General features: G+C 62.0%; 1 protein-coding gene across 3 annotated transcripts in view; it reads right to left on the reverse strand.

The window, feature by feature from the left end:
• Positions 1-335: 335 nt before the first annotated feature.
• The window catches only part of Mgll (monoglyceride lipase), a 90,415-nt gene continuing 63,441 nt past the window's right edge, over positions 336-27,309 (reverse strand). For 2 of the 3 annotated variants that reach the window (XM_042673249.1, XM_042673252.1), the window contains exons 4-8: positions 24,051-24,187; positions 22,845-22,955; positions 13,540-13,629; positions 6,578-6,793; positions 336-2,585 (exon numbers count right to left, since the gene is read on the reverse strand). In XM_042673249.1, the coding sequence (XP_042529183.1) occupies positions 2,460-2,585; positions 6,578-6,793; positions 13,540-13,629; positions 22,845-22,955; positions 24,051-24,187 (680 nt within the window). In that variant the 3' untranslated portion in view covers positions 336-2,459. The remainder of the gene's footprint in view (positions 2,586-6,577; positions 6,794-13,539; positions 13,630-22,844; positions 22,956-24,050; positions 24,188-27,309) is intronic. The other variant, XM_042673251.1, reaches the window with a different exon arrangement.

Raw genomic sequence — 27,309 nt, forward strand, 5'->3', positions numbered from 1 at the left:
GGTGTGTGGCTCCAGACCCCGTGGAGCCGGAGATAGTGGCTGTACCTCAGTTTGGAGGACCTGACGGCCACACTGTCCGGGTGGAGCCGCTGGGCCTCCGGAGTGGGAGGGGAGGGGGGTCTGGCGCCACACCGAGCCAGTGCAGCAGGAGGGCCGAGGTGGGGACGGGGTGGGTTTGTGGGATTGTCTGGAACTGGCCTTGAGGCGGCGTCTGCTGCTTGGCCACAGCATGGCAACCTCTCTGCAAAACGCCTGTCACACAGACCAGGCCGCTGTGACCGACCGGCAGGCACACACGCACCGGACACTGTCGGAAAACACCCGGTTTACTAGGGTTCGCAGAAGCGCACATTGGTTCCTTTAATATTTCTAAGCAGACACACGTGGACACGTGTCAGGCCGCAGTGACAGTGACAAGTAGGAGTCATGTGACCCGCTAGGCAGCGGTGTGTGACAATCTGAGGAGAGGACAGTGTGGGGCAGACAGGAGGGAGGCCGCGGAGGTGCTCCAGCCGCAGTGCTCCGGGTGCTTCCCAGAGCACTTGTGGGTTGAGGTGGGGCGGGGGCTGCCACACCCCTCCCGGCCGGTGTCTCCCAGAATGCTCTTCAGGAGCCGGGCCCTGGGTCCTGCCCTCCAGCCTCCTCCCTCAGGCAGAGCTGTGTTATTCCTGCCAAACCCACTCCTCCGGTCAGCCCAGAGCTGCCAGCTTTGGCATGCCAGAGAGGGCGCCCTGCAGTGGGCAGTGGGCAGGCAGCAGCGCGCACCTGGCGGGTCCCAGAATCTCCAGATTAATCCACCAATGCAGTACACCCCCACCCTCCACCCTCCACCTAACAGTCCCAGTCCGGATCACTCCACCCCCTTTACCAGTATGAATCCTTTAACCAGACATCAATATGTCTGAGTTTGAATGCTTCTCTACAAGAGCTTTCATGTAAAAAATACCATGCATCTGAGTGACACCCTGGGCCAAGCAGGTGCCGTCACTGGGTGTGGGGACGGTGGGAGACAGGAAGACTCGGGCGCCAAGCGGAGTCGCAGCTCCAGGCCCCGGCACCGAGCACTTGGGGCCGAGAGAGATTTCTGCTTGGAGCGACGCCTCGTGGCTGCCTGGTTTCACGGGGCAGAGGGGCCTGGCGGGGTCAGCTCTGGCCTCTGCCTGGAGGGTGCGTAGGCCCTGGGCGGTGGACACGACCTGCCCCCCCAGAGGATCTTCAGCATCGGTGCAGCCAGGGTTGCCGGGGCCAAGGGTCCACGCTCTGGGAGCTCAGACCTGACTCAGGGAGGGAGCAGCCTCCACGCAGGGGCCCGTGGCGGGCAGGACCATGGGCCCTGAAGCGCACCTTGTGTGGGGCTTGGGCACCGGCTCTGCCCTGGGGCTGAGCAGGCCTCCTGTCCTGCCCTGCAGCCCCACAGCTCACCAATGAGACGCTTGAGGTAACGCAAGTCCTGACTGAAAGATGGAAGAGCCGCTGCGGGGGCAGGGTGGTGCACGCTCCCCCTTTATTGCTGGCGCCAAGGCCAAGGGCAGGTGGGCCGGGGCACCTGAGAGGGCAGCCGTCCTGCTGTGGTCTGGGGCCCGCTGGGGCGTCCCTGGCTCCCGGGGTCGCCAGGCACTTGCATTATGTCCTCCGGGGCTGCACGGTGGTCTCTTGCCACCAGAGGGCCCCAGGCCACTGCAGGCCCAGGTGGACACCGCGTGTTCCATGGCCTCCTAGGCGCCCACGGGGAGGGGGAGGTACTGCCCCACCCGGGAGGGGAAAGGCTGGCCTAGCTTCTGTGCAGTCCACCTCCCCACCCATACGTCTCTGCTTTAGAATATGCTTTCTATTAGAAATTCCTCTTCCGCATGGCTCTCCTCCACATTCAGGCAAGTTGGGGGGAAGGGGCTGGGGGATGTGCACAGTGCCCCGCGGGCGGCCATGCCTCCTGGCAGGAGGAAAGGTAGACGAGAGCCAGGCTCAGCTGGGCAGGGCCCGGATGCCCACTTCCCCATCGGCCGGGACCTACGAGGTCCCGGGGTCCCAGGGGCGTGCGGGGCACGTGCCGGGGGGGGGGGGCAGCTGGCGCCGCAGGGACCTGCCACCAGCCACTCAGCTCAGGCCCAGAATGGCCAGGGAGAGGGTGGTGAGGGGGCTGGGTTATTGCGGTGACCCCGCGCCCGGCGCTGGGGGAGGTGGGTGGAGGCTGTGCTTCTCGGTTGGGGCATCTCCCTGCGGGGGGTGGGGGGGAACTCAGCCATCTCACCGGCCTGGCCTTTCCTACGCACGAGGCCCCCGTCCTTAAGCAGGTCCGGCGGCAGACCAGGACGTCTTTTTCTTTTTAAGTAAATTGTGCTAAGGATTTCTCCAATTGTTTTGGTTTGGCTTTGGGGTTTTCTGCGAGCCACGTCTGAGAAGCCAGCTCTGCCCTCGTCTCCCGTGTGCCGGGCGTGAGGGCCATGCGCGGCGTGCGGCCCTCAGGGTAGGGACCCTGCCCCTGCCTGGGCTGTCCTCTGCGAGACCCACGTGTTGATCTCCTGGAAGACGGAGTCGGTGACTTCGGGAAGCTCCTTGTGCAGCACGTGGTAGGCACCCTCGTAGATCTGTGGGGCGCAGCGGTGTCAGGGCCGGCCCGGCACGGCCGCGGCCTGTCCCCACACTGCCCGATGCCTCTTGTACCTGGACTCCAGGGCGGCCCACACAGCCAGGACGGCGGGAGGGCTGTGCCCTCTGCGCCCACTGCTGAGCCGCCACCCATTCCCGCCCTCCTGCTCAGCTCCAGCCACCGTCCCTGTCCAGGGACTCCCTAGCCCACCCTCTCCCAACACTCCTTCAATTTCAAGACACCCCTCCACATGAAATGACTCTGGAACTTTCCTCCAGTTTCCTGCCCACAGCATTTACCTATACTCCCCAGGAGGTCTTAGTGTTTAAGGGGCCACGGGCATCACACACACAGACAAGGGTCCACGGGCATCACACACACAGACAAGGGTCCACGGGCGTCACACACAGACAAGGGTCCACGGGTGTCACACACACAGACAAGGGTCCACGGGTGTCACACACAGACAAGGGTCCACGGGTGTCACACACACAGACAAGGGTCCACGGGTGTCACACAGACAGACAAGGGTCCACGGGTGTCACACACAGACAAGGGTTCACGGGGGTCACACACAGACAAGGGTTCACGGGGGTCACACACACAGACAAGGGTCCACGGGTGTCACACACACAGACAAGGGTCCACGGGTGTCACACAGACAGACAAGGGTCCACGGGTGTCACACACAGACAAGGGTCCACGGGTGTCACACACAGACAAGGGTCCACGGGTGTCACACACAGACAAGGGTTCACGGGTGTCACACACAGACAAGGGTCCACGGGTGTCACACACACAGACAAGGGTCCACGGGCATCACACACACAGACAAGGGTCCACGGGTGTCACACACAGACAAGGGTCCACGGGCGTCACACAGACAGACAAGGGTCCACGGGCATCACACACACAGACAAGGGTCCACGGGTGTCACACACACAGACAAGGGTCCACGGGTGTCACACACACAGACAAGGGTCCACGGGTGTCACACACACAGACAAGGGTCCACGGGTGTCACACACAGACAAGGGTCCACGGGCGTCACACAGACAGACAAGGGTCCACGGGCATCACACACACAGACAAGGGTCCACGGGTGTCACACACACAGACAAGGGTCCACGGGCATCACACACACAGACAAGGGTCCACGGGTGTCACACACAGACAGACAAGGGTCCACGGGGGTCACACACACAGACAAGGGTCCACGGGTGTCACACACACAGACAAGGGTCCACGGGGGTCACACACACAGACAAGGGTCCACGGGTGTCACACACACAGACAAGGGTCCACGGGTGTCACACAGACAGACAAGGGTCCACGGGTGTCACACACAGACAAGGGTCCACGGGTGTCACACACAGACAAGGGTCCACGGGTGTCACACACAGACAAGGGTTCACGGGTGTCACACACAGACAAGGGTCCACGGGTGTCACACACACAGACAAGGGTCCACGGGCATCACACACACAGACAAGGGTCCACGGGTGTCACACACAGACAAGGGTCCACGGGCGTCACACAGACAGACAAGGGTCCACGGGGGTCACACACACAGACAAGGGTCCACGGGTGTCACACACACAGACAAGGGTCCACGGGTGTCACACACAGACAAGGGTCCACGGGCATCACACACACAGACAAGGGTCCACGGGTGTCACACACAGACAGACAAGGGTCCACGGGGGTCACACACACAGACAAGGGTCCACGGGTGTCACACACACAGACAAGGGTCCACGGGTGTCACACAGACAGACAAGGGTCCACGGGTGTCACACACAGACAAGGGTCCACGGGTGTCACACACACAGACAAGGGTCCACGGGTGTCACACAGACAAGGGTCCACGGGTGTCACACACACAGACAAGGGTCCACGGGTGTCACACACACAGACAAGGGTCCACGGGTGTCACACACACAGACAAGGGTCCACGGGTGTCACACACACAAACAAGGGTCCACGGGTGTCACACACAGACAAGGGTCCACGGGCGTCACACACACACAGACAAGGGTCCACGGGCGTCACACACACAGACAAGGGTCCACGGGTGTCACACACACACAGACAAGGGTCCACGGGTGTCACACACAGACAAGGGTCCACGGGTGTCACACACACAGACAAGGGTCCACGGGTGTCACACACAGACAAGGGTCCACGGGGGTCACACACAGACAAGGGTCCACGGGTGTCACACACACAGACAAGGGTCCACGGGCGTCACACACAGACAAGGGTCCACGCGTGTCACACACACAGACAAGGGTCCACGGGTGTCACACACACAGACAAGGGTCCACGGGTGTCACACACAGACAAGGGTCCACGGGTGTCACACACACAGACAAGGGTCCACGGGTGTCACACACACAGACAAGGGTCCACGGGTGTCACACACAGACAAGGGTCCACGGGGGTCACACACAGACAAGGGTCCACGGGTGTCACACACACAGACAAGGGTCCACGGGTGTCACACACAGACAAGGGTCCACGGGTGTCACACAGACAGACAAGGGTCCACGGGTGTCACACACAGACAAGGGTCCACGGGTGTCACACACAGACAAGGGTCCACGGGTGTCACACACAGACAAGGGTCCACGGGCGTCACACACACACAGACAAGGGTCCACGGGCGTCACACACACAGACAAGGGTCCACGGGTGTCACACACACACAGACAAGGGTCCACGGGCGTCACACACAGACAAGGGTCCACGGGTGTCACACACACAGACAAGGGTCCACGGGCGTCACACACAGACAAGGGTCCACGGGTGTCACACACACAGACAAGGGTCCACGGGTGTCACACACACAGACAAGGGTCCACGGGTGTCACACACACAGACAAGGGTCCACGGGTGTCACACACACAGACAAGGGTCCACGGGTGTCACACACACAGACAAGGGTCCACGGGCGTCACACACAGACAAGGGTCCACGGGTGTCACACACAGACAAGGGTCCACGGGTGTCACACAGACAGACAAGGGTCCACGGGTGTCACACACACAAACAAGGGTCCACGAGTGTCACACACACAGACAAGGGTCCACGGGTGTCACACACACAGACAAGGGTCCACGGGTGTCACACACAGACAAGGGTCCACGGGTGTCACACACACAGACAAGGGTCCACGGGTGTCACACACACAGACAAGGGTCCACGGGTGTCACACACAGACAAGGGTCCACGGGTGTCACACACACAGACAAGGGTCCACGGGTGTCACACACAGACAAGGGTCCACGGGTGTCACACACACAGACAAGGGTCCACGGGTGTCACACACACAGACAAGGGTCCACGGGTGTCACACACAGACAAGGGTCCACGGGCGTCACACACACAGACAAGGGTCCACGGGTGTCACACACACACAGACAAGGGTCCACGGGCGTCACACACAGACAAGGGTCCACGGGTGTCACACACACAGACAAGGGTCCACGGGCGTCACACACAGACAAGGGTCCACGGGTGTCACACACACAGACAAGGGTCCACGGGGGTCACACACACAGACAAGGGTCCACGGGCGTCACACACAGACAAGGGTCCACGGGGGTCACACACACAGACAAGGGTCCACGGGTGTCACACACAGACAAGGGTCCACGGGTGTCACACTCACAGACAAGGGTCCACGGGCGTCACACACACAGACAAGGGTCCACGGGTGTCACACACAGACAAGGGTCCACGGGTGTCACACAGACAAGGGTCCACGGGCGTCATATAACCCCTGCTCTTCCTGGAGGCTCAAGGCCGCCCTGGAGCTTGGACCTGACACTCTCCCAGAGCTTATCTGCCCAGTGTCCTCTGGGTTCTTTTCTAACCACCGTCTCCCGACGGCCCCCTTCTCCCTGAGCTCAAGGCGTGAGCCGGCGCTCGCAGCCCGCCGCAGGGCACCTGAGCCTGCGGCCTGAGGGGCAGCGGGGCCGTGCTCACCTTGAGTGTCTTGTCCAGGCTCCGGGCGGAGCCCATGAGCTGGTAGGCCCCCCTGCTGTGGCACAGCCGGTCAGCAGAGCCCTGCAGCAGCAGGAAGGGCACCGTCAGCTTGGGCAGGGCGCGCTCCACCCGCGACACCGCGTTCAGCAGCTGGATGCCAAAGCACACCTTCAGCCCTGCGCGGCAGATCAGGGGGTCTGAGTTGTAAAGCTCCACCTGCGGAAACAGACAGGCCAGGTCAGCGGCGAGGGAGGCCCCACACCTCCCGGCCCAGTCCCCTGTGCGCCTTGCCCCATCACCACAGGGCAGACTGGTGGAGGGCCACGCAGGGGCCTGGTGGGGGCAGAGGGCATCACCTCCTGACACGACAGGGCTCCGGTCTTACAGTCGCAGACGGGGGGGGGGGGGGGGGGGCCTCGCTTCCGCTGCCTGGCCTGCAGGCCTTGGCAAGAACTGCGGCTCCTTGCAGAGACATCAGGATTCCTGCAGTCACCACCCCCCCCTCGTCCTGATGCCAGGAGAGGCCTGCGCAGACACGGGGCCCAGTGAGCCTCTCCCTCCGCCAGGCTGAGCCCTGCCCAGCCAGGCCGTCTGCTTGGCAGGCTGTAAGGACAGGAGGCTGGCGGCGCTTGGGCAGCCAGTTAAGGCCACTGTGAGCCCTGCTGGAGGAGAGCTGCGGCCCCAGCAGAGCCCAGCGCCAACGCTGAGACACAGGAAGGGCCACACGGGGCAGTGCTGGAGCCATGACCAGACTAAGAACAGCGGACGCCTGACCCTCGGGCAGCTCAGCGCCACGCGCTAGCAGGACGCCGCCACCTGACCCTCGGGCGGCTCAGTGCTACCACCTGACCCTCAGGCGGCTCAGCGCCACCACCTGACCCTCCCTGACCCTCAGGCGGCTCAGCGCCACCACCTGACCCTCCCTGACCCTCAGGCGGCTCAGCGCCACCACCTGACCCTCGGGCGGCTTGGCACTAGCAGGCCGCCACCACCTGACCCTCGGGCGCCACCACCTGACCCTCGGGCGCCACCACCTGACCCTCGGGCGCCACCACCTGACCCTCGGGCGCCACCACCTGACCCTCGGGCGCCACCACCTGACCCTCGGGCGGCTCAGCGCCACCACCTGACCCTCCCTGACCCTCAGGCGGCTCAGCGCCACCACCTGACCCTCCCTGACCCTCAGGCGGCTCAGCGCCACCACCTGACCCTCGGGCGGCTTGGCACTTGGCACTAGCAGGCCGCCACCACCTGACCCTCGGGCGCCACCACCTGACCCTCGGGCGCCACCACCTGACCCTCGGGCGCCACCACCTGACCCTCGGGCGCCACCACCTGACCCTCGGGCGGCTCAGCACCACGCGCTAGCAGGCCGCCACCACCTGACCCTCGGGCGGCTCAGCACCACGCGCTAGCAGGCCGCCACCACCTGACCCTCGGGCGGCTCAGCACCACGCGCTAGCAGGCCGCCACCACCTGACCCTCGGGCGGCTCGGCACCTGCACTAGCAGGCGCCACCTGACCCTCGGGCGGCTCAGCGCCACGCGCTAGCAGGCGCCACCTGACCCTCGGGCGGCTCGGCACCACGCGCTAGCAGGCGCCACCTGACCCTCGGGCGGCTCGGCACCACGCGCTAGCAGGCGCCACCTGACCCTCGGGCGGCACCTCGCACTAGCAGGACGCCACCTGACCCTCGCTGCCTCCCTAGTTGACTCGTGTTGGTCACGTTGCACCCACAGGTGTTCTCTGGCTGTGTCGTGGCTAGGCCTGTGCTCCCTGTAGGAGGCTCAGCGGCTGCTGCCGTGGCGGAAGCAGTCCACTCTCCCCGTGGGAGCCTGCTACTCTCTGAGAACCAGCTCCTCACCCCAGCCTCCCTTGCAGCCAAGTGCAGGCCACATGACCCCGTTCTGGCCAATAGGTGAGCTAGGGAGTGGTGGGGACATGTGGACAAGGTCACGGTCACAGACAGATGTCTACCAAGGACCAGCCCCCTCCTGGGCAAGACCTGTGGCCTGAGGTCTCTGCTCCGGCAGGCAAGCTGCACTCTGTCTGGTCAGCTCTAGCCTGGGTCTCCTCCAGGGGTCTGGGACCATGGCCCTGTGTGTGTGTGTGTGTGTGTGTGTGTGTGTGTGTATTGTGTTGGTATGTGTGGGTGTAGATATGTGTATGGATATGTGGACGTGTAGGTATACGTGTGTATGTGTGTGTGGATGTGTATGTACATATATGGATGTGTTGGTGTGCATATGTGTGAATATGTGTGGTGGTGTGTGTGGATGTCTATGTATACATGTGAGTGTAGGTATGTGTGTATATATGTGTTGTGTGTGGGCATGGATGTATGTGGATATGCAGATGTGTGTTGGTGTGTATGTGTGTGTACACAGAGGTGTGTCTGTACACACGAGAAGTCCAGCCTGAGGCTGAGATGCATGTCCTGACCGCCTCTGTCCCGAGCTGGACAGCAGGGGCCGTCCAGTCCTCTGACCTGCAGCGCGGAGGGCTGGCTCCCCTGGGAGGCCTCTCCGCCGGCCTGGGGCTTCCTTCCCGCCAGGGCTCAGTTTCCTGTCCTGGTCACGTAGACCCTGTTTACACAATGTTCTATCTGAAGCTGCCAGATGTGCAGGGGAAAGGGCTGTGTGAGCAAGGCCAAAGGGCGGGCTATGCGGGGGGAAAGGTGAACTGAGCGGGGGAGGGGGGAGAAGGGGGAAAGGTGAACTGTGGGGGGGGAAGGTGAACTGAGCGGGGGAGGGGGGAGGGGGGGAAAGGTGAACTGTGGGGGGGGGAAGGTGAACTGAGCGGGGGAGGGGGGAGAGGGGGGAAAGGTGAACTGTGGGGGGGGGGGGGAAGGTGAACTGTGCGGGGGAGGGGGGAAGGTGAACTCTGTGTGTGTGTGTGTGTGTGTGAGCAAGGCCAAAGGGCGGGCTGTGCAGGGGGTGGGGGGAGGTGAACTGAGCCGGGGAAAGGGCAGGCTGTGGTATGAGCATAGAGGGAGAGGTGGCGGGAAGCAGAGGAGTAGAGAGGAGGGGGGCACAGGGAGAAACTGAGGCCCCCCAAGCAGCGATTCTGAACCAGCCACAGAAACTTCTTTCTGGCGATGATCAGAAGCGCAGCCTAGACCTTGGGTTCACTGAGCCAGGCCCCGCACTGAGGCGGCATTCTCGCTCGTGCACACCGTGGTCCTGGGGCTTGAACTCAGGGCCTAGGTGCTGTCCCTGACTTTGTTTCTTTTCCTTTCTTTCCTCAAAACTTGTGCTCTTGGGCTGGGAAGGTGGCTCAGTGGTAGAGTGCTTGCCTTGCATGCCAGAGGCTCTGGGTTCGATTCCTCAGCACCACATAAGAAAAAAGCCGGAAGTGGTGCTGTGGCTCAAGTGGTAGCGCACTAGCCTTGAGCTGAAGAGCTGAGGGACAGCGCCCAGGCCGAGTTCAGGCTCCACAACCGGACCCCCCCCCAAAAAAAAACAAAAAACAAAAAACAAACTTGTGCTCTTGAGCCACCACTCACCAACAAGGTCAGTGTTTGCGTTGTGTGCTAGGATGATGCTGCGGACCTCGGCCTGCCAGCGCTCTCCACTGCCAGCCGGGCCTACCAACCCGTGACGGAGTGGGTGGCCGCTGGTCCACCAGAAACCAAGCAAGTGGCAGAAAGGACAGGCACAGGACACACAGCTGGTCAGACTGCGAAGTAACTCGGCAGAGCCCAGAGGCGAGGGGAGGATGGGGCCCTGGGCAGGCTTCCTTCCCAGCCCTCCTCCCGCCCACAGAGCCAGCCCCGGAGGCCAGTGCTCAGGGGACAGCAGCACGCCCCGCAGGCCCTCTGGAGGCGGGTCTCCCTGCCCACCCGCCTCCCCTGGGGCTCCCACCCGCCTCCCGTGGGACCCCCACCCCCACCTGCCTCCCCTGGGACCCCCACCCGCCTCCCGTGGGACCCCCACCCACACCCGCCTCCCCTGGGACCCCCACCCGCCTCCCCTGGGACCCCCACCTGCCTCCCCTGGGACCCCACCCGCCTCCCCTGGGACCCCCACCCGCCTCCCCTGGGACCCCCACCCCCTCCCTCCACGGCCCAGACTCTTCATTCATCTGGGAGATGAGAGCTCTCCGGCACAGCAGAGAATGGCTCCCCACTAAAGGCCTGTGGGCACCAGCAGGACCGGGGTGGGCAGCGCTGCCTCCTGCCCGCTCCTGTCCTGAGCAGGAGATGGGTTTGCTGAGGAGAGGGGGACTGCGAAGCCCTGACCTCCGTGCGACCCCCTGATAATCACAGTAAGACGATGCGAACACCCTCACCACCGCCTTCGTCTGGCCTGTCTCTGTTGGATGAAACTTCTGTCTCCCTTGAGCCCTTTCCAGCCTCATGTGGGTAGCCTGCCTGCTTCTGGAACTTGGGGGTCAGGCGTGGTCTGCCTGCTCCCCACTAGGGCCTGGTGTGTGGCCAGGGGGTCACTGGCTATTGCGCAGCGTGCTGGGTGTGGGGGGGCAGGCTTATGGAATATTCTGAACGCACGTAGAAAATGCCGGAGGAACTGGGCTGTGCACGGAGCACAGGAAATGAATGTGGGGAGCAGCAGTGCAGACCTCAGCACGCCCACCCTGTGGCCTGCTGGGACGCGGCTGCTGGCCAGGCCGTGTGCATCAGCGCCCGGCGGGGACGCCCAACCCCTCCTCCACGGGCACCTCTGCCCCTGCATGGCCACAACGATGGACACCTGGCTCAGCTGCCTGGCCCCTCCCAGGGCCCCTGGGCCTTGTCCTGGCCCTCAGCCTTCCTCCTTTGTGCGGAGCCCTGGCCCTGCTGTCCCAGCGTCTGTACGTCCTTCCCCAGCTGCCAGCCACCCGCACACCCTCACCGAGCACCTCCCGCGTGGCCCACACTCAGACACCCTAGTGACAGCACGCCAGACATCACGGGGGAGAGGTATGTTGTCCCCAGGTCAGACGAGGAGGAGGGGGAGGAGGAGGAGGAGGAGGGGGAGGAGGAGGAGGAGGGGGAGGAGGAGGAGGAGGAGGAGGAGGAGGAGGAAGAGGAGGAAGAGGAGGAGGAGGAGGAGGAGGAGGAGGAATCAATAAGGAGCGCGCGCTCCTCCGCCCCTTGGACCCCTCACCCGCACTGTAGCTGGGGCCAGAGAACAATGCAGAATCACACCAAGGCTTTGGGGAGGGAAAGCCAGGCCCCCTGGTGGTCAGAGCAGCAGAGGCCAAAGTCACAGCCGCCAGGCCCAGGGTAGCCAGACCTGGTCCAAACCCCTGGAGCTGGGCTGGGCCGGCTGGGCCGCACAGAAGTGGGGAGACTGAGCTCGAGGTGGGGCGGGGCACGGAGCAACCCAAACACGCAGCTCACTGTCCACGTCCACCACAGCGACACCTGCTTCCTCGACCATCCACCCCGTGCCTGGCCTGCGCCTGCAGGCCCGCCCGCCGGCCTACATCACCTACGCCCCGGAGGGACCCCGCCAGCACCCCTTTACCTAGCTTGTCAGGGAACAAGCTGCCTTCGGAGGTTTCTATAGCTGCAGGGGTCCTGGAATACCCGAGCGGAAGCTGTGCCTCGCACGGATGAGGGGTCCGAGGGGCGCAGCCCGCGCGCTCCCCAGCTACAGTGCGGGTGAGGGGTCGGAGGGGCGCAGCCCCGCGCGCTCCCCAGCTACAGTGCGGGTGAGGGGTCCGAGGGGCGCAGCCCCGCGCGCTCCTAGCTACACCTGCGGGTGTTTGTCTCTCCGTCCAGGGCGCCTGGGCCCCACAGGGGGTCCCCCCCCCGCCCCCCGGGCTGGACCGCTGACTCTCACCAGATCTGGTCACTGGAGTCCGCACCCTTCCTGCATCTCCCAGTAGGAAAAGGGGGTCGTTTTCACAGCCCCACCCTCCCCTGACCCAACCCTGGCCATGGTAGAGGCCAGCGGGGAGAAAGGTCCCTTCCATTTGTTCTCCCGATCAGACCGTCAGTAATTTAACCCATAGATCAAAGCTCTGTAACTCCACGTTTCTCAGCAGGGAAGGGGTCTGAAATAATTGTCTTTTCTCTTTATCTCCCAGACCTTTGCAGAGGGGAAGAGAGCAACCTGGGTGCTTCGACCTAAAGACCGCACAGGCAAGCCAGTCTGTCTGTCTGTCTCTGATGAAGATAGCTGGGCTCTCCACAGGTCCCACGTTCAGGCCAAAGCCACGGTGTGCGGGGTGGGCAGGTGAGAGACCCCTGCCGCCCCCCAAGGCTCCACGCACGCAGTAGTGGCTTCAGCCGGGGGCCACCTGGCAGCTCACCAACAGGAAGGCTTCCCCATGTCCAGACCCAGGACCCAGCAGGTCAGGCCAGCCCAACAGTGAGCCAAGGAAGTGAGTTGTTCACAGGCCTGTGCGGCGGTCTGTCCTTCCTGTTAGCCCAATCCTGGAGCCACTCTTCCCCTGCTCTCAGGCTATGAATTTAGGTGGGGCTAACACCACTCCTTTCCTAGGCAATAACCCAGGCCTGCACAGTCAGTCAGTAAGAATCCGCTTGAAAGGGGCTGTCTGTGCCCCAGGGCGGCTGGGGGAGAGCTGTCAGCGGCCGCCTTTGCCCACGTGTAGGCCCAGCCAGCCTGGGAACCAAGTCAAGCCAGAGGGGATGAGGGCCAAGGAGAGGCAGATGGAAAACAGGACTTTTAACTCCCTAGATCCAGACATGCCTGAAGCTTTCAGTTGCTGCATCCAATAAATCTTTTGCCTAATCTCACTTTGGATTTTGGTCACTTGCACTCCAAAGCCAGCAGGCTGCTGCCGGTCCCCTGGTAAGCCCCGTGGATTGTGAGGACACAGCTCAAACCATCAGCGGGAAGACCACGGGACTGCTTCCTTCCTGTGTCTCCCATCGCTGGACACAGGGCCACACAAACCACTGCAGGACAGACCCCAAACAGCTTCCCACCGGGAAGTACACTGACCTTACTCAAAGGCCATGAACCCACTCCAGGCTCGCCCCAAACTCTCACCTCTGTCTTGTTCCTTGAGATCACGCTGGAGTCGATGGGCCCCAGTGACATGTTTGGCATGACCAGGTTGAGTACTTTTGCGGCTAGAATCTAGAGAGGAAGACAAAAGAGAAGCCATGAGCACCCTTGGACCCGTGCCCGGCCCTCCCTGGAGACAGCTGACCCCCCCGCCCCTGCCTTCCCAGGCCTGGGCCGGCCCTCCCTGGAGACAGCTGACCGCCCCCCCCCCCCCCGCTGCCCTCCCAGGCCTGGGCGCTCAGAAGCTCCAGGGCCCGTGGGCGGCAGGACCTCCGCTCTACGTGTCTGCCTGCTCTGGGGTCTGCACAGCAGCCACCCCACAGTCACACAGGGTCTTAGGGAATCGCGGCCGCACTGCTGCCCGGAATGCACAGTGTGCTCAGCCCTTCCTTGCAGCAGGGACAGAACCATCCAGACCAGCGGAGAGTAAAGAAGCACGGCCTTCCAAGCTGGGAGGGAGGAAGTTGCAGGGCCCTCAGGAGGGGCCGGCAGAGGGCAGGAGGGAGGAAGTCGCAGGGCCCTCAGGAGGGGCCGGCAGAGGGCAGGCGGCCCGGCTGTGACACCCGCCGTGAGCGAGCGGGAGCTGGGTCTTCACCCACCAGGCCTCTCCAATTTACTAGCTGGGGCTCCAAGAGGCTACAGGGGGAATTATGGACACCCTGAGGGCAAAGCCAGGCAGACAGCAGGTGTTTAACACACGCACATCGAACCTGAACCTGGTTCTGGTCTCCCTCTTCCCCTCCCCTTTCCCCTTTTAGATTAACGCATTCTCAGGGAAGGAGAGAACTCAAAGGGGCTGTGATGAGCACATACTCAAGGTGAAGATGCTACTTCAAAAGTGAGCTGTGAGGGGTGGAAGGTGGCTCAGTGGTAGAGTGCTCGCCTTGAGCTGTGGGGGCTGGAAGGTGGTTCAGTGGTAGAGCGCTCGCCTTGAGCTGTGAGGGGCTGGGAAGGCGGCTCAGTGGTAGAGCGCTTGCCTTGCATGCCTGAGGACCTGGGTTCGAATCCTCAGCACCACATAAGCAAAAAGAAAAAAGCCCGAAGTGGCTCTGTGGCTCAAGTGGTAGAGCTCTGGCCTTGAACTGTGAGGGGCAGCGCCCAGGCCAGAGTTCAGGCACCACATCTGACCAAAACAAACAAAAAAAGCGTGAGCTGTGAAATGCAGGACTCAGAATGGACAGAGCGTGTTGAGGGTATAGTGACGGATGCCAAGCCTGCTTCTGACAGTGTCTCAGCTCTCTGCAACACCTGACCTACACCTGACAGTGAGAGTTCATTCCTGCTGACTGCTGCTCAATCACTGTCCAGGGCTCTGTCTCTGGGCTCCGGGGGTGGGGTGCTGAGGAGTCCCACTGGGGGCCTGGTATCTCTGTGGTCGCCGTCCTGTGGGCCAGCTCTGCACACATGCGTGGGAAAGGCGTGGTGTTCCAGAGAGACATGCACTCCCCGAGAGGAAACTGAGACGCTCATCTCCAGTGAGCCACCAGAAAACCACAAGTGGCGCTGCAGCTCCATGTGGCAGGATTAGCCTGAGCCAAAGAGCTTAGGGACAGAGCCAGGCCTTGAGTTCAAGCCCCACAACTAAAAAGGAGAAATGAATGCGTTAGCTTCTTCCCATAATAAAGCAAGAGAGTGGGGAACTGTTTCTCCAGCAGGATGGTTTGAGCCCCACCTTCCACCTCCTTTACGGTGGGCTGGGGATGGAGGCAGAGTGGGAGAAGAGCCTGAGGAGCAGAGCAGGCAGACTGCACACAAGGCCCTGGGCAGCAGGAAGGTACAGCCAACAGCGAGTCCCAGGTAAGTGTGACCATCATCTCCAGCCTCCACCAGTCCCCAGTGCAAAGACAGGTGGTCAGCCTCCACCATGGACCTCAGAGCCCAGTCCCCAGTGTAAGGACGGATGGTCAGCCTCCACCATGGACCACAGAGCCCAGTCCCCAGTGTAAGGACGGATGGTCAGCCTCCACCATGGACCTCAGAGCCCAGCCCCCAGTGTAAGGACGGATGGTCAGCCTCCACCATGGACCTCAGAGCCCAGTCCCCAGTATAAGGACAGGAGGTCAGCCTCCACCATGGACCTCAGAGCCCAGTCCCCAGTGTAAGGACGGATGGTCAGCCTCCACCATGGACCTCAGAGCCCAGTCCCCAGTGTAAGGACGGGAGGTCAGCCTCCACTAGGGACCTCAGAGCCCAGCCCCCAGTGTAAGGACGGATGGTCAGCCTCCACCATGGACCTCAGAGCCCAGTCCCCAGTATAAGGACAGGAGGTCAGCCTCCACCATGGACCTCAGAGTCCAGTCCCCAGTGTAAGTCGGGAGGTCAGCCTCCATTAGGGACCTCAGAGCCCAGTCCCCAGTGTAAGGACGGGAGGTCAGCCTCCACTAGGGACCTCAGAGCCCAGTCCCCAGTGTAAGGATGGGTGGTCAGCCTCCACCATAGACCACAGAGCCCAGTCCCCAGTGTAAGGACAGGAGGTCAGCCTCCACCATGGACCTCAGAGCCCGATCTCCAGTGTAAGGACAGGCGGTCAGCCTCCACCAGGGACCTCAGAGCCCAGTCCCCAGTGTAAGGACAGGTGGTCAGCCTCCACCAGGGACCTCAGAGCCCGATCTCCAGTGTAAGGACGGGAGGTCAGCCTCCACCAGGGACCTCAAAGCCCAGTCCCCTGTGTAAGGACGGGTGGTCAGCCTCCACCAGGGACCTCAGAGCCCGATCTCCAGTGTAAGGACAGACGGTCAGCCTCCACCAGGGACCTCAGAGCCCGATCTCCAGTGTAAGGACAGGTGGTCAGCTTCCACCAGGGACCTCAGAGCCCGATCTCCAGTATAAGGACAGGAGGTCAGCCTCCACCAGGGACCTCAGACCCCGATCTCCAGTATAAGGACAGGAGGTCAGCCTCCACCAGGGACCTCAGAGCCCGATCTCCAGTGTAAGGACAGACGGTCAGCCTCCACCAGGGACCTCAGAGCCGAGCCTCCAGGGCAAAGATAGTCAAGGAGGTGCAGTGGGGAGAGGAATGCTCACCCATACAAGAAATGGTAGCCAAACAAATGTCAATCTCAATCTTGTTCGTGTCCAGTCTCGCACAGTCCTCGGATAATCCTGTGAGGTATGGAGACACCTATGGGCCCAACCTGGGAGGAGTTGGCCAGCTCTGCAGCCGGGCTGCAGCCTGCCTCCTGCAACCATGTGCCGCCTCAGAGCCCTGTCCCAGAGTCCAAGGACCAGGAAGCCCATGGGGACACGGGCACGGATACCACACCTCCATGAACACAAGCATGGCCACCATACCTCCATGAGCACACACATGGTCACACCTGCACGAGCACACGCATGGCCACCACACCTCCATGAGCACACGCATGGCCACCATACCTCCATGAGCACACACATGGTCACCACACCTCCATGAGCACACACATGGTCACCACACCTCCATGAGCACACGCATGGTCACACCTCCATGAGCACACGCATGGTCACCACACCTCCATGAGCACACGCATGGTCACCACACCTCCATGAGCACACGCATGGTCACACCTCCATGAGCACACGCATGGTCACACCTCCATCAGCACACACATGGTCACCACACCTCCATGAGCACACACATGGTCACCACACCTCCATGAGCACACACATGGTCACCACACCTCCATGAGCACACGCATGGTCACCACACCTCCATGAGCACACGCATGGTCACACCTCCATGAGCACACGCATGGTCACACCTCCATGAGCACACGCATGGCCACACCTCCATGAGCACACACATGGTCACCACACCTCCATGAGCACACGCATGGTCGCCACACCTCCATGAGCACACGCATGGCCACACCTCCATGAGCACACACATGATCACCACATCTCCATGAGCACACACATGGTCGCCACACCTCCATGACCACACGCATGGTCACCATACCTCCATGAGCACACGCATGTTCACCACACCTCCATGAGCACACGCATGTTCCTCACACGCATGGTCACCACACCTCCATGAGCACACACGTGTTCCTCACACGCATGGTCACCACACCTCCATGAGCACACACGTGTTCCTCACACGCATGGTTCTCAAACCTCCACATTCCACAGACTTGTGTTCTCCACAGCACTCTCCCCACGTCCAGTCCTGACCTCTGGCCCTGAGAAGTTAGGTAACTGCCATCTGGCCAGCAGCACGAGGAAGCAAATAGCACCCATGCAGAGAAGCAGGGACAGAGGACTGGGGAGCGTGGGGACAGGGGACTGGGGAGCGTGGGGACAGGGGGCTGGGGAGCTGGGGACAGGGGACTGGGGAGCGTGGGGACAGGGGGCTGGGGAGCGTGGGGACAGGGCGCTGGGGAGCGTGGGGACAGGGGGCTGGGGAGCGTGGGGACAGGGGGCTGGGGAGCGTGGGGACAGGGGGCTGGGGAGCGTGGGGACAGGGGACTGGGGAGCGTGGGGACAGGGGGCTGGGGAGCGTGGGGACAGGGGACTGGGGAGCGTGGGGACAGGGGGCTGGGGAGCGTGGGGACAGGGGACTGGGGAGCGTGGGGACAGGGCGCTGGGGAGCGTGGGACAGGGGGCTGGGGAGCGTGGGGACAGGGCGCTGGGGAGCGTGGGGACAGGGGGCTGGGGAGCGTGGGGACAGGGGGCTGGGGAGCGTGGGGACAGGACGCTGGGGAGCGTGGGGACAGGGCACTGGGGAGCGTGGGGACAGGACACAGGGGAGCGTGGGGACAGGACACTGGGGAGCGTGGGGACAGGGGACTGGGGAGCGTGGGGACAGGACACTGGGGAGCGTGGGGACAGGGGGCTGGGGAGCGTGGGGACAGGGCGCTGGGGAGCGTGGGGACAGGGCGCTGGGGAGCGTGGGGACAGGGGACTGGGGAGCGTGGGGACAGGGGTCTGGGGAGCGTGGGGACAGGGGTCTGGGGAGCGTGGGGACAGGGGGCTGGGGAGCGTGGGGACAGGGGACTGGGGAGCGTGGGGACAGGGGGCTGGGGAGCGTGGGGACAGGGGGCTGGGGAGCGTGGGGACAGGGGGCTGGGGAGCGTGGGGACAGGGGGCTGGGGAGCGTGGGGACAGGGGGCTGGGGAGCGTGGGGACAGGGGGCTGGGGAGCGTGGGGACAGGGCGCTGGGGAGCGTGGGGACAGGGGACTGGGGAGCGTGGGGACAGAGGACTGGGGAGCGTGGGGACAGGGGGCTGGGGAGCGTGGGGACAGGACACTCGGGAGCGTGGGGACAGGGCACTGGGGAGCGTGGGGACAGGACACTCGGGAGCGTGGGGACAGGGCACTGGGGAGCGTGGGGACAGGACACTCGGGAGCGTGGGGACAGGACACTGGGGAGTGTGGGGACAGGGGACTGGGGAGCGTGGGGACAGGGCACTGGGGAGCGTGGGGACAGGACACTGGGGAGCCTGTTGCTCCCCCACCGGCAAGGCCAGCTGGCCTGCTGGGGCGGGGCAGTGGGCCGTCAGGCACAGCATCCATCACCATAAGCAGCAGATGCACTAAGGGCCTTTATTGATCCTCAAGGTTCTAATGGCTCCCTTGATCGTGTTTAAGCATCTGCCCGTGGAGGACTTGTCGGGAAGAGGTGATTATCGTTTTTCTTCCGGCAGAGTGGCTCAGCAGCTGACCTCTGTCGGGCGTGGAGACGGGACCCTGTGCCTTCTGTGGGGCAGTGTGGCGGCCAGGGCAAGGGACCGCCGCATCTGTGAGACCATCAAGAACTTGAGGCCGCCCAGCTATGCCCCGTGGGGCTCCCCTGCCACAGGAACCGCTGTTCGCGCTGTGAGGGGCTGGTGGCACGTGTGGAAGACACTTGCTCGTTCAGTCCCGTCTCCCAGCTGTTGGGGAGCCGCCAGGCACCGGGCCGAGGGCAGCCTTCTCTGCCACCTCTGCTCCCTCACACGGCTGCACTGCCGGGTTTTCCAGCCCTGTGGCCAACAGCAGACCCCTGGCCTTGAGAGGTAAGTGGCTCAGGCACATTAGGGCTGTCCCAGCCCTCCTGCCCGCTGCTGCTCAAACAGACCCTGAGCAAGACAATGCCTCACTTCCTCTCCCACAATATGGCCACCACGTCCTTCCAGTCGTGGTGCCAAGAGGAAACAGCACAGGCCAGGCCTTGGGACCCACGGACCTCGGGACTTTGCCCACAGTGACAACCCCTGCTCCCAGCACGGCAGGACAGACGTTTACCATGTGCTCCATTGGCCAGGCAGAGCCCTTGCCACAACTCTACTCAGAGAAAGACACGGCCTGTACCCTACAACGCTCCGTGTGGTCCCAGACAAGCCCAGAACAGGAGACCCAAGGCCACGGGTGGGGGTGGGGGGGGGGGCGTGACCAGGTCCATCTGAGAATCAAGGCACAGCTTGGGGCCAGGGCCCCGGTGCCCCTGTGCCCCCGGGCTGCAGGAGGCCCAGGAAATGGCCCCACACTCAGCTCTGTGGAATTTTTGTTGCTAGATTTCTGTGCCTCCAGGGTCTTTCTAAGAGCTTCCCTGGTGGGAGGAGGGTCCCCTTCCTCCTCATCTTTCTTGGAGGCCGTATTCTTCAAGCCTCAGCGGCCTGGGAGTGGAATGTGGTGTCCCCATCTCTGGGGCCTCACACCTGGCACGGTTCAAGGATTCAGACCCCTGTAGCGTCCACCTCAGCAGTGGCTGGACTTGCTTTACCTGCGGGTATCCAGAGCCAGGAGACAAGCTGTGGAACCCCTCATTCCGTGGGTCCTGGGGACGCCGGGACCTCAGACACGCTGGGTGAGGCTGGAAGGGCTGAGGAACGAGATCAGGACTCCAGGCCGCGCTCTGCTGCCCCTCCACAGAACCCCAACCCAGAGCACAGCGAGATGATCAGGCATCACCGAGGCTCAGAGTGACCTGAGGTCAGGTGCAGCCAGGAGCTGTCACTAAAGGGAGACCCAGAGCACCAAGAAGAGCGTGTAAACAACCACAGCAAAACCAAACCACACGGGAAAGGGAACCAACCGTGCTCCCCATGAGTCGGGCCGCCACCTGCGGGGTACAGCCGGACACCGCTGCCGGGCCTCCCCCCAGCTAGGTCCTTCCCACTTCCATCTCGAACTGACTGGGCAAATTACTGCTAAATTTCAGACCGAACTGTAAGAGAAAAAGATTCTGAGATGCTTGAGACCTTGTCAGAAAAGGCCTGGTCACCTGTGGGAGGCAGGCTCCTGTCCCGGGCAGGTAGACCAGTGAATCACACATGCTGTCAATTGAAACGGCCAGCAGGCAGGGCAGAGGCCTGGTTAATAAGAGGAGACCCACAGGGTCACCACGCAGCCCGCACCCGAAGGGCAGTCTTGGCCTGCATTGCGCAAGGCTCCCGGAGCCTTGTCAGTCAGTCAGCCCCTCCTCTGAGCACAGCTGCCGTGTCCTCCCTGTGCACGCTGCCTGGCCCCCGGCTTCTCTCTCAGGGGCAGCAGACATGCACCGTCTTCTATAGGAAGCACCTGACATGTGGAGCGCCCAGACTAGACCCCCAACAGACCCCACCTGACTCATCAACAAGTGTGGCGGCGGAGGGGATGGTCTCGGAACAACCTCAGTTTCCCCGCCAGGAACATTGGTCCTGACCTCTCCCTACGCTGAGGCAACATGCGTGAGCTGGGGGCCTGGTGAGCCGCAGCGGTCCACGGTCAATCCGCGTGAGCTGCGGGCCTGGTGAGCCGCAGTGGTCCACGGTCAATCCGTGTGAGCTAGGGGCCTGGTGAGCCGCAGCAGTCCACGGTCAATCCGCGTGAGCTGCGGGCCTGGTGAGCCGCAGCGGTCCACGGTCAATCCGCGTGAGCTGGGGGCCTGGTGAGCCGCAGCGGTCCACGGTCAATCCGCGTGAGCTAGGGGCCTGGTGAGCCGCAGTGGTCCACGGTCAATCCGTGTGAGCTAGGGGCCTGGTGAGCCGCAGTGGTCCACGGTCAATCCGCGTGAGCTAGGGGCCTGGTGAGCCGCAGCGGTCCACGGTCAATCCGTGTGAGCTAGGGGCCTGGTGAGCCGCAGCGGTCCACGGTCAATCCGCGTGAGCTGCGGGCCTGGTGAGCCGCAGCGGTCCACGGTCAATCCGCGTGAGCTGGGGGCCTGGTGAGCCGCAGCGGTCCACGGTCAATCTGCGTGAGCTGCGGGCCTGGTGAGCCGCACGCGGTCCACGGTCAATCCGCGTGAGCTGCGGGCCTGGTGAGGCGCAGCGGTCCACGGTCAATCCGCGTGAGCTGCGGGCCTGGTGAGCCGCAGCGGTGCACAGGGCACCTTCCTCCACGCCCAGCCTTGCCTACTCCACCGTAGTAAGGACCTGAGACTTATTCCACCCCCACCACATCACCACCGCGATTGCCGGATGCTCTAGAGGTGACACCCGCGCTGCCCCTGCCTCGCGCAAGGCCCGTGGCCTCCCACAGCCTCCCCCAGCTGCGTCCACTCAGCACGGACATCTACCGATGGTCCTAAGGCAACGGCTGCATCGTCATGGTGCTCTGCTTCACGCGGCCCTGCAGAGCTGCTCTCCCCCTCTCTGCTGGGGAGGCTCCTCGTCTGCCATCCCACCCCCTCCTCAGAGGAAAGAGATCCTCTGGTGGAGCCCGTGGCATGGGATGGACATGCTGGGATGCTCCTGGCGGGCCGTGCTGGGCAGGGGGCTGGTCCTGAGGGCACACGGGCTGGTGCTGTGCCCTCACCAGAATCATCTGGCACGGTGTCAGCCCTAAGGACAGGTCTACACAGACACCACAACCCCTGCTCACCAGCAGATACCCCTGTGGGCTGCTGGCCCCGTCTCCCTTCTCCCCCTACTTCCAGGTACTATTTCTGGGCTCATTTCACCTGTCAAGAGGAGCCCAATGCGTGCGGTTCATGTGGAACTCTATATCCAGAGAAACAAAGCAGCAATGAGGGCCGGGAGCTGGGGTGGGCTGGGAATGCCCCATCATCCCCCCGACTCCTGCCTTCTGCAGAGGCTCCATGAAGAACAGCTCAAGCCCCTTGAATGGGATTTGTTGGCGAGTGTGATTCTGCTGGACACACAATACACACAACCTTTCCCCTTAACTTCTGCCGATAAAGCCGGCACAAACAGGAAGACCTCTTCCTGCTGTCTTTGGACCTTTAGAAGTTATTCAGCCCCAGTGACGACAGCGTCTGGTACTCGCCCAGGTGTTTGCACAGTGACGCACAGAGCATGGGAGTAGCCTCCAGCCCTTTCACGGGCCCAACCGCAGCCACGTCCCAGGCTGGGGCTCGCAGGGACAGTGTGGCCCAGAAGGCGCTTTACCTTGAACGTTGTTGCTGACTCGGGGCTGGCGACCACCAGAGGTGAAATGAGGACCATGCCCGAGAAGTGGCTGGGCCTCTCGGCTGCAGTGAGAATGGCGATGGCCCCGCCCTGCAAGGCAAACGACAGAGTGGCTGCGGTGGGTGCGGGCTCATGCCTGGGGCAGGGGCAGGCCGGTGGCGGCTCATGCCTGGGGCAGGCGCAGGCGCAGGCCGAGGCCGGCCGGTTTCCACGAGCAAACGTGTCAGAGATGTAGAGTAAAATAATAAAATGAAATCAGTTTCTGCCGTGGGTGGCCTGGAAGCTAAACACTAACACACTCCTGTTTCTTTCAAGCCCCAAGCTGGTCGGCCTCAACCATTCTGATGAGTTTTTGTTTTTAGTGGGGTGGGGAAGAAGAGGAAATATGGTCAGCAGCGGAGGGCTGCTAAGGGTTTCTGCTGGGTACTAAAGATCCCAGAAATTAACATTCCAGAAGTGCCGATAGCGAGGAGAGAGGCCATGTCTGTCTGGAGCTCAAAGGTAATTTAGACCTAAGGCTCAGCCTCCAGGGTTCACAGGGGCCGGTGGGGATGCAGCCCCCCCCCAGCACTGCCCAGACCCTGACCTGCCAGCCAGGAGGAATGTGTTTTCATTACATTCCTTCTCCTCCTCTCTCCCTTTATCTCCCCTTCCTCCTCCTTCCTCCCAGCCTGGATATTGAACCAGGGCCTCTAATATCACTCTGCCTTTTTTTTTTTTTAATGGAGACAAGGTACAGCTACTTTTTCGCCTGGGTTGGCCTCAACCTCACTTCCTTCCTGCCTGGCCTCCCCTCCCGTGCTCGGTTTATAGGCATGTTCTACTACGCCCTACCTAGCTTTTCTGTGGGGAGATGGGCCTGCACAGCTGTGGGTTCAGAGGTTAAACATGGCTGAATCCCCTTTCAGGGAGTTCCCACCACGGTCTTTCCTGCCTGTGGCCGCCTACAAGGTGGGGGTCTGGGAACCTTCTAGGTACTTCTCACTGACGGAGCCCTGCACTCCTGAGATGGGGCAATTGCTGGCCTTGCTATGGAATGGCCGCCTGGGCCTCTTGGGTGCACTGGCAGTGCCCGCTGGCCCTACAGCCCTGAGGAGGGTGGAGAGGGGAGAGGAGCTCGGCCTGCAGGGCTGGGGGAGATGCGACCCGCAGGGAGTCAGGGCGAGGCGCTCTCTCTCTCCTTACCATGGAGTGGCCCAGGAGGAAGACGGGCAGCCGGGGGTGGTCCTTCTGCACCAGGTCCACGTGCTGCAGCACATCCCTGACAAAGACGTGGAAGTCAGACACCATCATCCGCTCGCCCTCACTCTGCCCGTGGCCCACTGGAAGGAAGGAAGGAGAAGCTCCGTCACCAGTGCCCTTCATTCACGGTCCTCTTTCAGCCTCTCAGGCCAGTCTGGAGTGCTGGAGTTTGTCCCCACCCATTTTGCAGATTAGAAAGTTGAGGCACCGAGTGGCTAAGGAACTGGCCCGGGGCCGCAGGGCTCAGAAGGGCATCACCACAGAAACACTGCGCTCTGCCCGCCATGCCGCCTGGCCACACTCTACGCCACATTCTAACACGTGTGTGTGTGTGTGTGTGTGTGTGTGTGCAAAAGTCCTTGCTCCCGTCCCCAAACGGTGATGTCACCCTTCCACAGAAAAGCTGCTCTATCAATGAAGTCCGGTCTGCTTCTGGATCCATCTTATTCTGTTTATTTACCTGCTCTTTGGAGCTGGAGGGTCTGTTGCCCATGCTGGCCCTGAACTTCTGGTCTCAGGTGATCCTCCTGCCTCAGCCCTGAGTGTTGTTACTACAGGTGAGTGCCATGGCAGGCAGCTCCACTGTGTTCTTATTGCATCCTGATGCTGACTTCTTGTGCCTTGTGGATCCTGGAGGGGCTGCTCCTTCCCTACGCTCCCTGTCAGCTCACTCCAGGAGGCGGAGCAACAGCCTGAGCTCACCTTTATTAAACACCAGCCAACCAGGCCCCCGTGGTCAGCCACCTCCCCCCAGGCTCCCAGGCTCTGCTCGCCTTAGTCACCCAGGACAGGGGTCAGGCAGGGCCTGCGTCTCTGAACCTCCCCGGCCTGCACCAGTGCACCCGCACCCTCGCCTCACCCTGCCTCGGCCAGCACGGCCGGCTGGGCCTCTTGCTTCTAGGGGTCCATGAGCAGGACTGCGCTTCGTTCATCACAGTCATCTCTGCATCGCCCTGTCTTACCATCATCCACTACAGCACAGGACACTAAAGCATTCTGGCAGGGGCTGGAGTGCAGTTCACAAGTCAGTGAGCGCCTCACAGAGCAAGGCCCTGGGCTCCATCCCTGTACCCCAAAATAAAACTAAACCAGGACAGCTAGACGTACCTGACACAAAATATGCACTTAATACATCTAACAATTAACTAGTCTCCATGTCTTTGTTCCCAGAAAATGCTTCTACTTGAGAACAACTTCCCATGTTCCCAGGGGCACGTCCAGAAAGCTGATGGCCACAGACCTGGGGTGTCCACCTCCCTGTTTTTCCAGAACCCTACTTAGGACTCACTTTCTCACGGAAGAGAAAGCTGGTAAAGCAAGCAAGACAGGCAGACCGGACGCAGAGCGGGTTACAAAGCACCGCCAGCGCCCATAAGACATCCTAGGTGTGTGGGCCAGGGCTTTGCGTTTCCCTTTGCTGCCTGAGGATGCTGACCCTCAGGAACTAAGTGGTGGAGCTCAAGGCCTGGCCAGCGAGGGGGGTAGGCAGAGACTCTGCCGTCTCCAGTCTAGCACCTGCAGTCATGGGTCAGGGCAAAGCAGGCAGGAGGCCAACATCTTCCAGGGGGACGTGGGAGTAATCTGCTGGGAACACTTGGGGCTCCCCCAGCAGGTCCCCAGGGGCTTCCCCTGCTGCTGCGCAGGCCCAGGGCTGCATCCTGCTAGGGGGTGAAGGTGGGGGGAAGCAGGTGGGCTCTGACTTCCCAACCAGCCCGCCTCCGCCCCAGGAAGACCCCAGCGCGGGTTCCCACTCCTCCGGGTCTCGCCGCCTCCTCTTATTCAGGGTCGCCACGGGCCTCTGGATCACCAGTCCGTCAAAGTCCATGCCGGCTGACCGCTCTGGGCGGCGCTGGACCCAGGAGTGGCCGATAATTATTAGTGGTGGAAATGCCTAGAGAGGCCTCCAAGCCACAGCGCAGAATGAGAAAATGCCCACTGCTTGAGCAGCGCCTCGGGGCTGGCCTCACAGGCTTTCAGAGAGTCACACAACACTCTGCAGGGCTGGGAATGTGGCTCAGGGGCAGAGTGCTACTACATTCAACAACTCCTCCTCTCCTTCCTCCTCCATTTTCTCTTTCCCTGGCGTGGGGGTAGACTGGACCCAGGACACACCGCTACGCACACACTCTACCACCGGCTCCACCTCCGCTTCTCCGTTGTTTTTAAGCATCCCTTATCTTCACCCTGGCTGGGAGAGAACTAGAGAACCCGACAACAGGTCACGAAGTAGCCTGGGCTTTGGACCAACTTGTGTGACGTCCTGATCGCCACCCCCCGTAGCGTGGGGCACAGGAACTGCCTCCATTTCAGCCCTTCCCGCTATTGTTTTGTCTTCTGGTTCCGGTCTTTAACCTCCGTGCTTGGTTGGAACGAAGACACCAGAGTCCATGTGCTTCCTTTCTTCTTTATACTCAAGTTTCAGGGTCACATTTTCCAACTGAGCTTTCTAGTGAGGGTCTGGCTTGTCTCTTGTCCTGCAAGGCCCTGAGGATAGCAGAAACCCCTTAGACAGTGACAAAGTCGAAGAACAGCGTCCTTAGACGAGAGGACGCATGTCCATCTGTGCCCTCAGAAACAATGTCTGGCCATCCACCAACATTTTGTCAGTACCGAAGACAAACATCCCATCGACGGCAGGGCTCACCAGACCAGGGGCTCAAAGTCAGAGCTCAAAAGCAGGACAGAAGCTGGGCGCCAGTGGCTCATGCCTGTAATCCTGGCCACTTGGAAGGCTGAAATCTAAGCATCATGGTTCAAAGCCAGACCAGGCAGGGAAGTCTGTGAGACTCTTATCTCTACCACCAGAAAGCTGGAAATGGAGCTGTGACTCAAGTGGTAGAGTATCAGCCCCCCAAAAGGGGGGAGGGGATTGGCTGGAGATCAGGCAAGAGTGGCGTGTGTGTGTGGAGACGGCCTTCCCCCCCAGCAGGGGCCAGGGCCACGCGGGAGACACTTCCCTTCCTCCCTTTTCCTAAAAGTACATCTGGCAAAAGTCTCAAACCCAGCTCAGGCGGGGCGGGCGGCTGGCTTCTCCTCTGTCCAGTCTGCACCTGCACACTCAAGGAACCGGCCGTGCCGTCCACTCTTCCCTGGCCCCTGGGCACCTTCGCTGAGAGCAGAAGGCCCCCTCTTCAGCATCCAGCACCAGCCGTATTTTACAAAGGAGACCAAGGCAGAAATTAATTTCTGTGCTAATTGACAA

Source organism: Dipodomys spectabilis, unplaced genomic scaffold (assembly GCF_019054845.1).
Source record: "Dipodomys spectabilis isolate Male_0828 unplaced genomic scaffold, ASM1905484v1 ptg000784l, whole genome shotgun sequence".
NCBI classification, from domain to species: Eukaryota; Metazoa; Chordata; class Mammalia; order Rodentia; family Heteromyidae; genus Dipodomys; species Dipodomys spectabilis.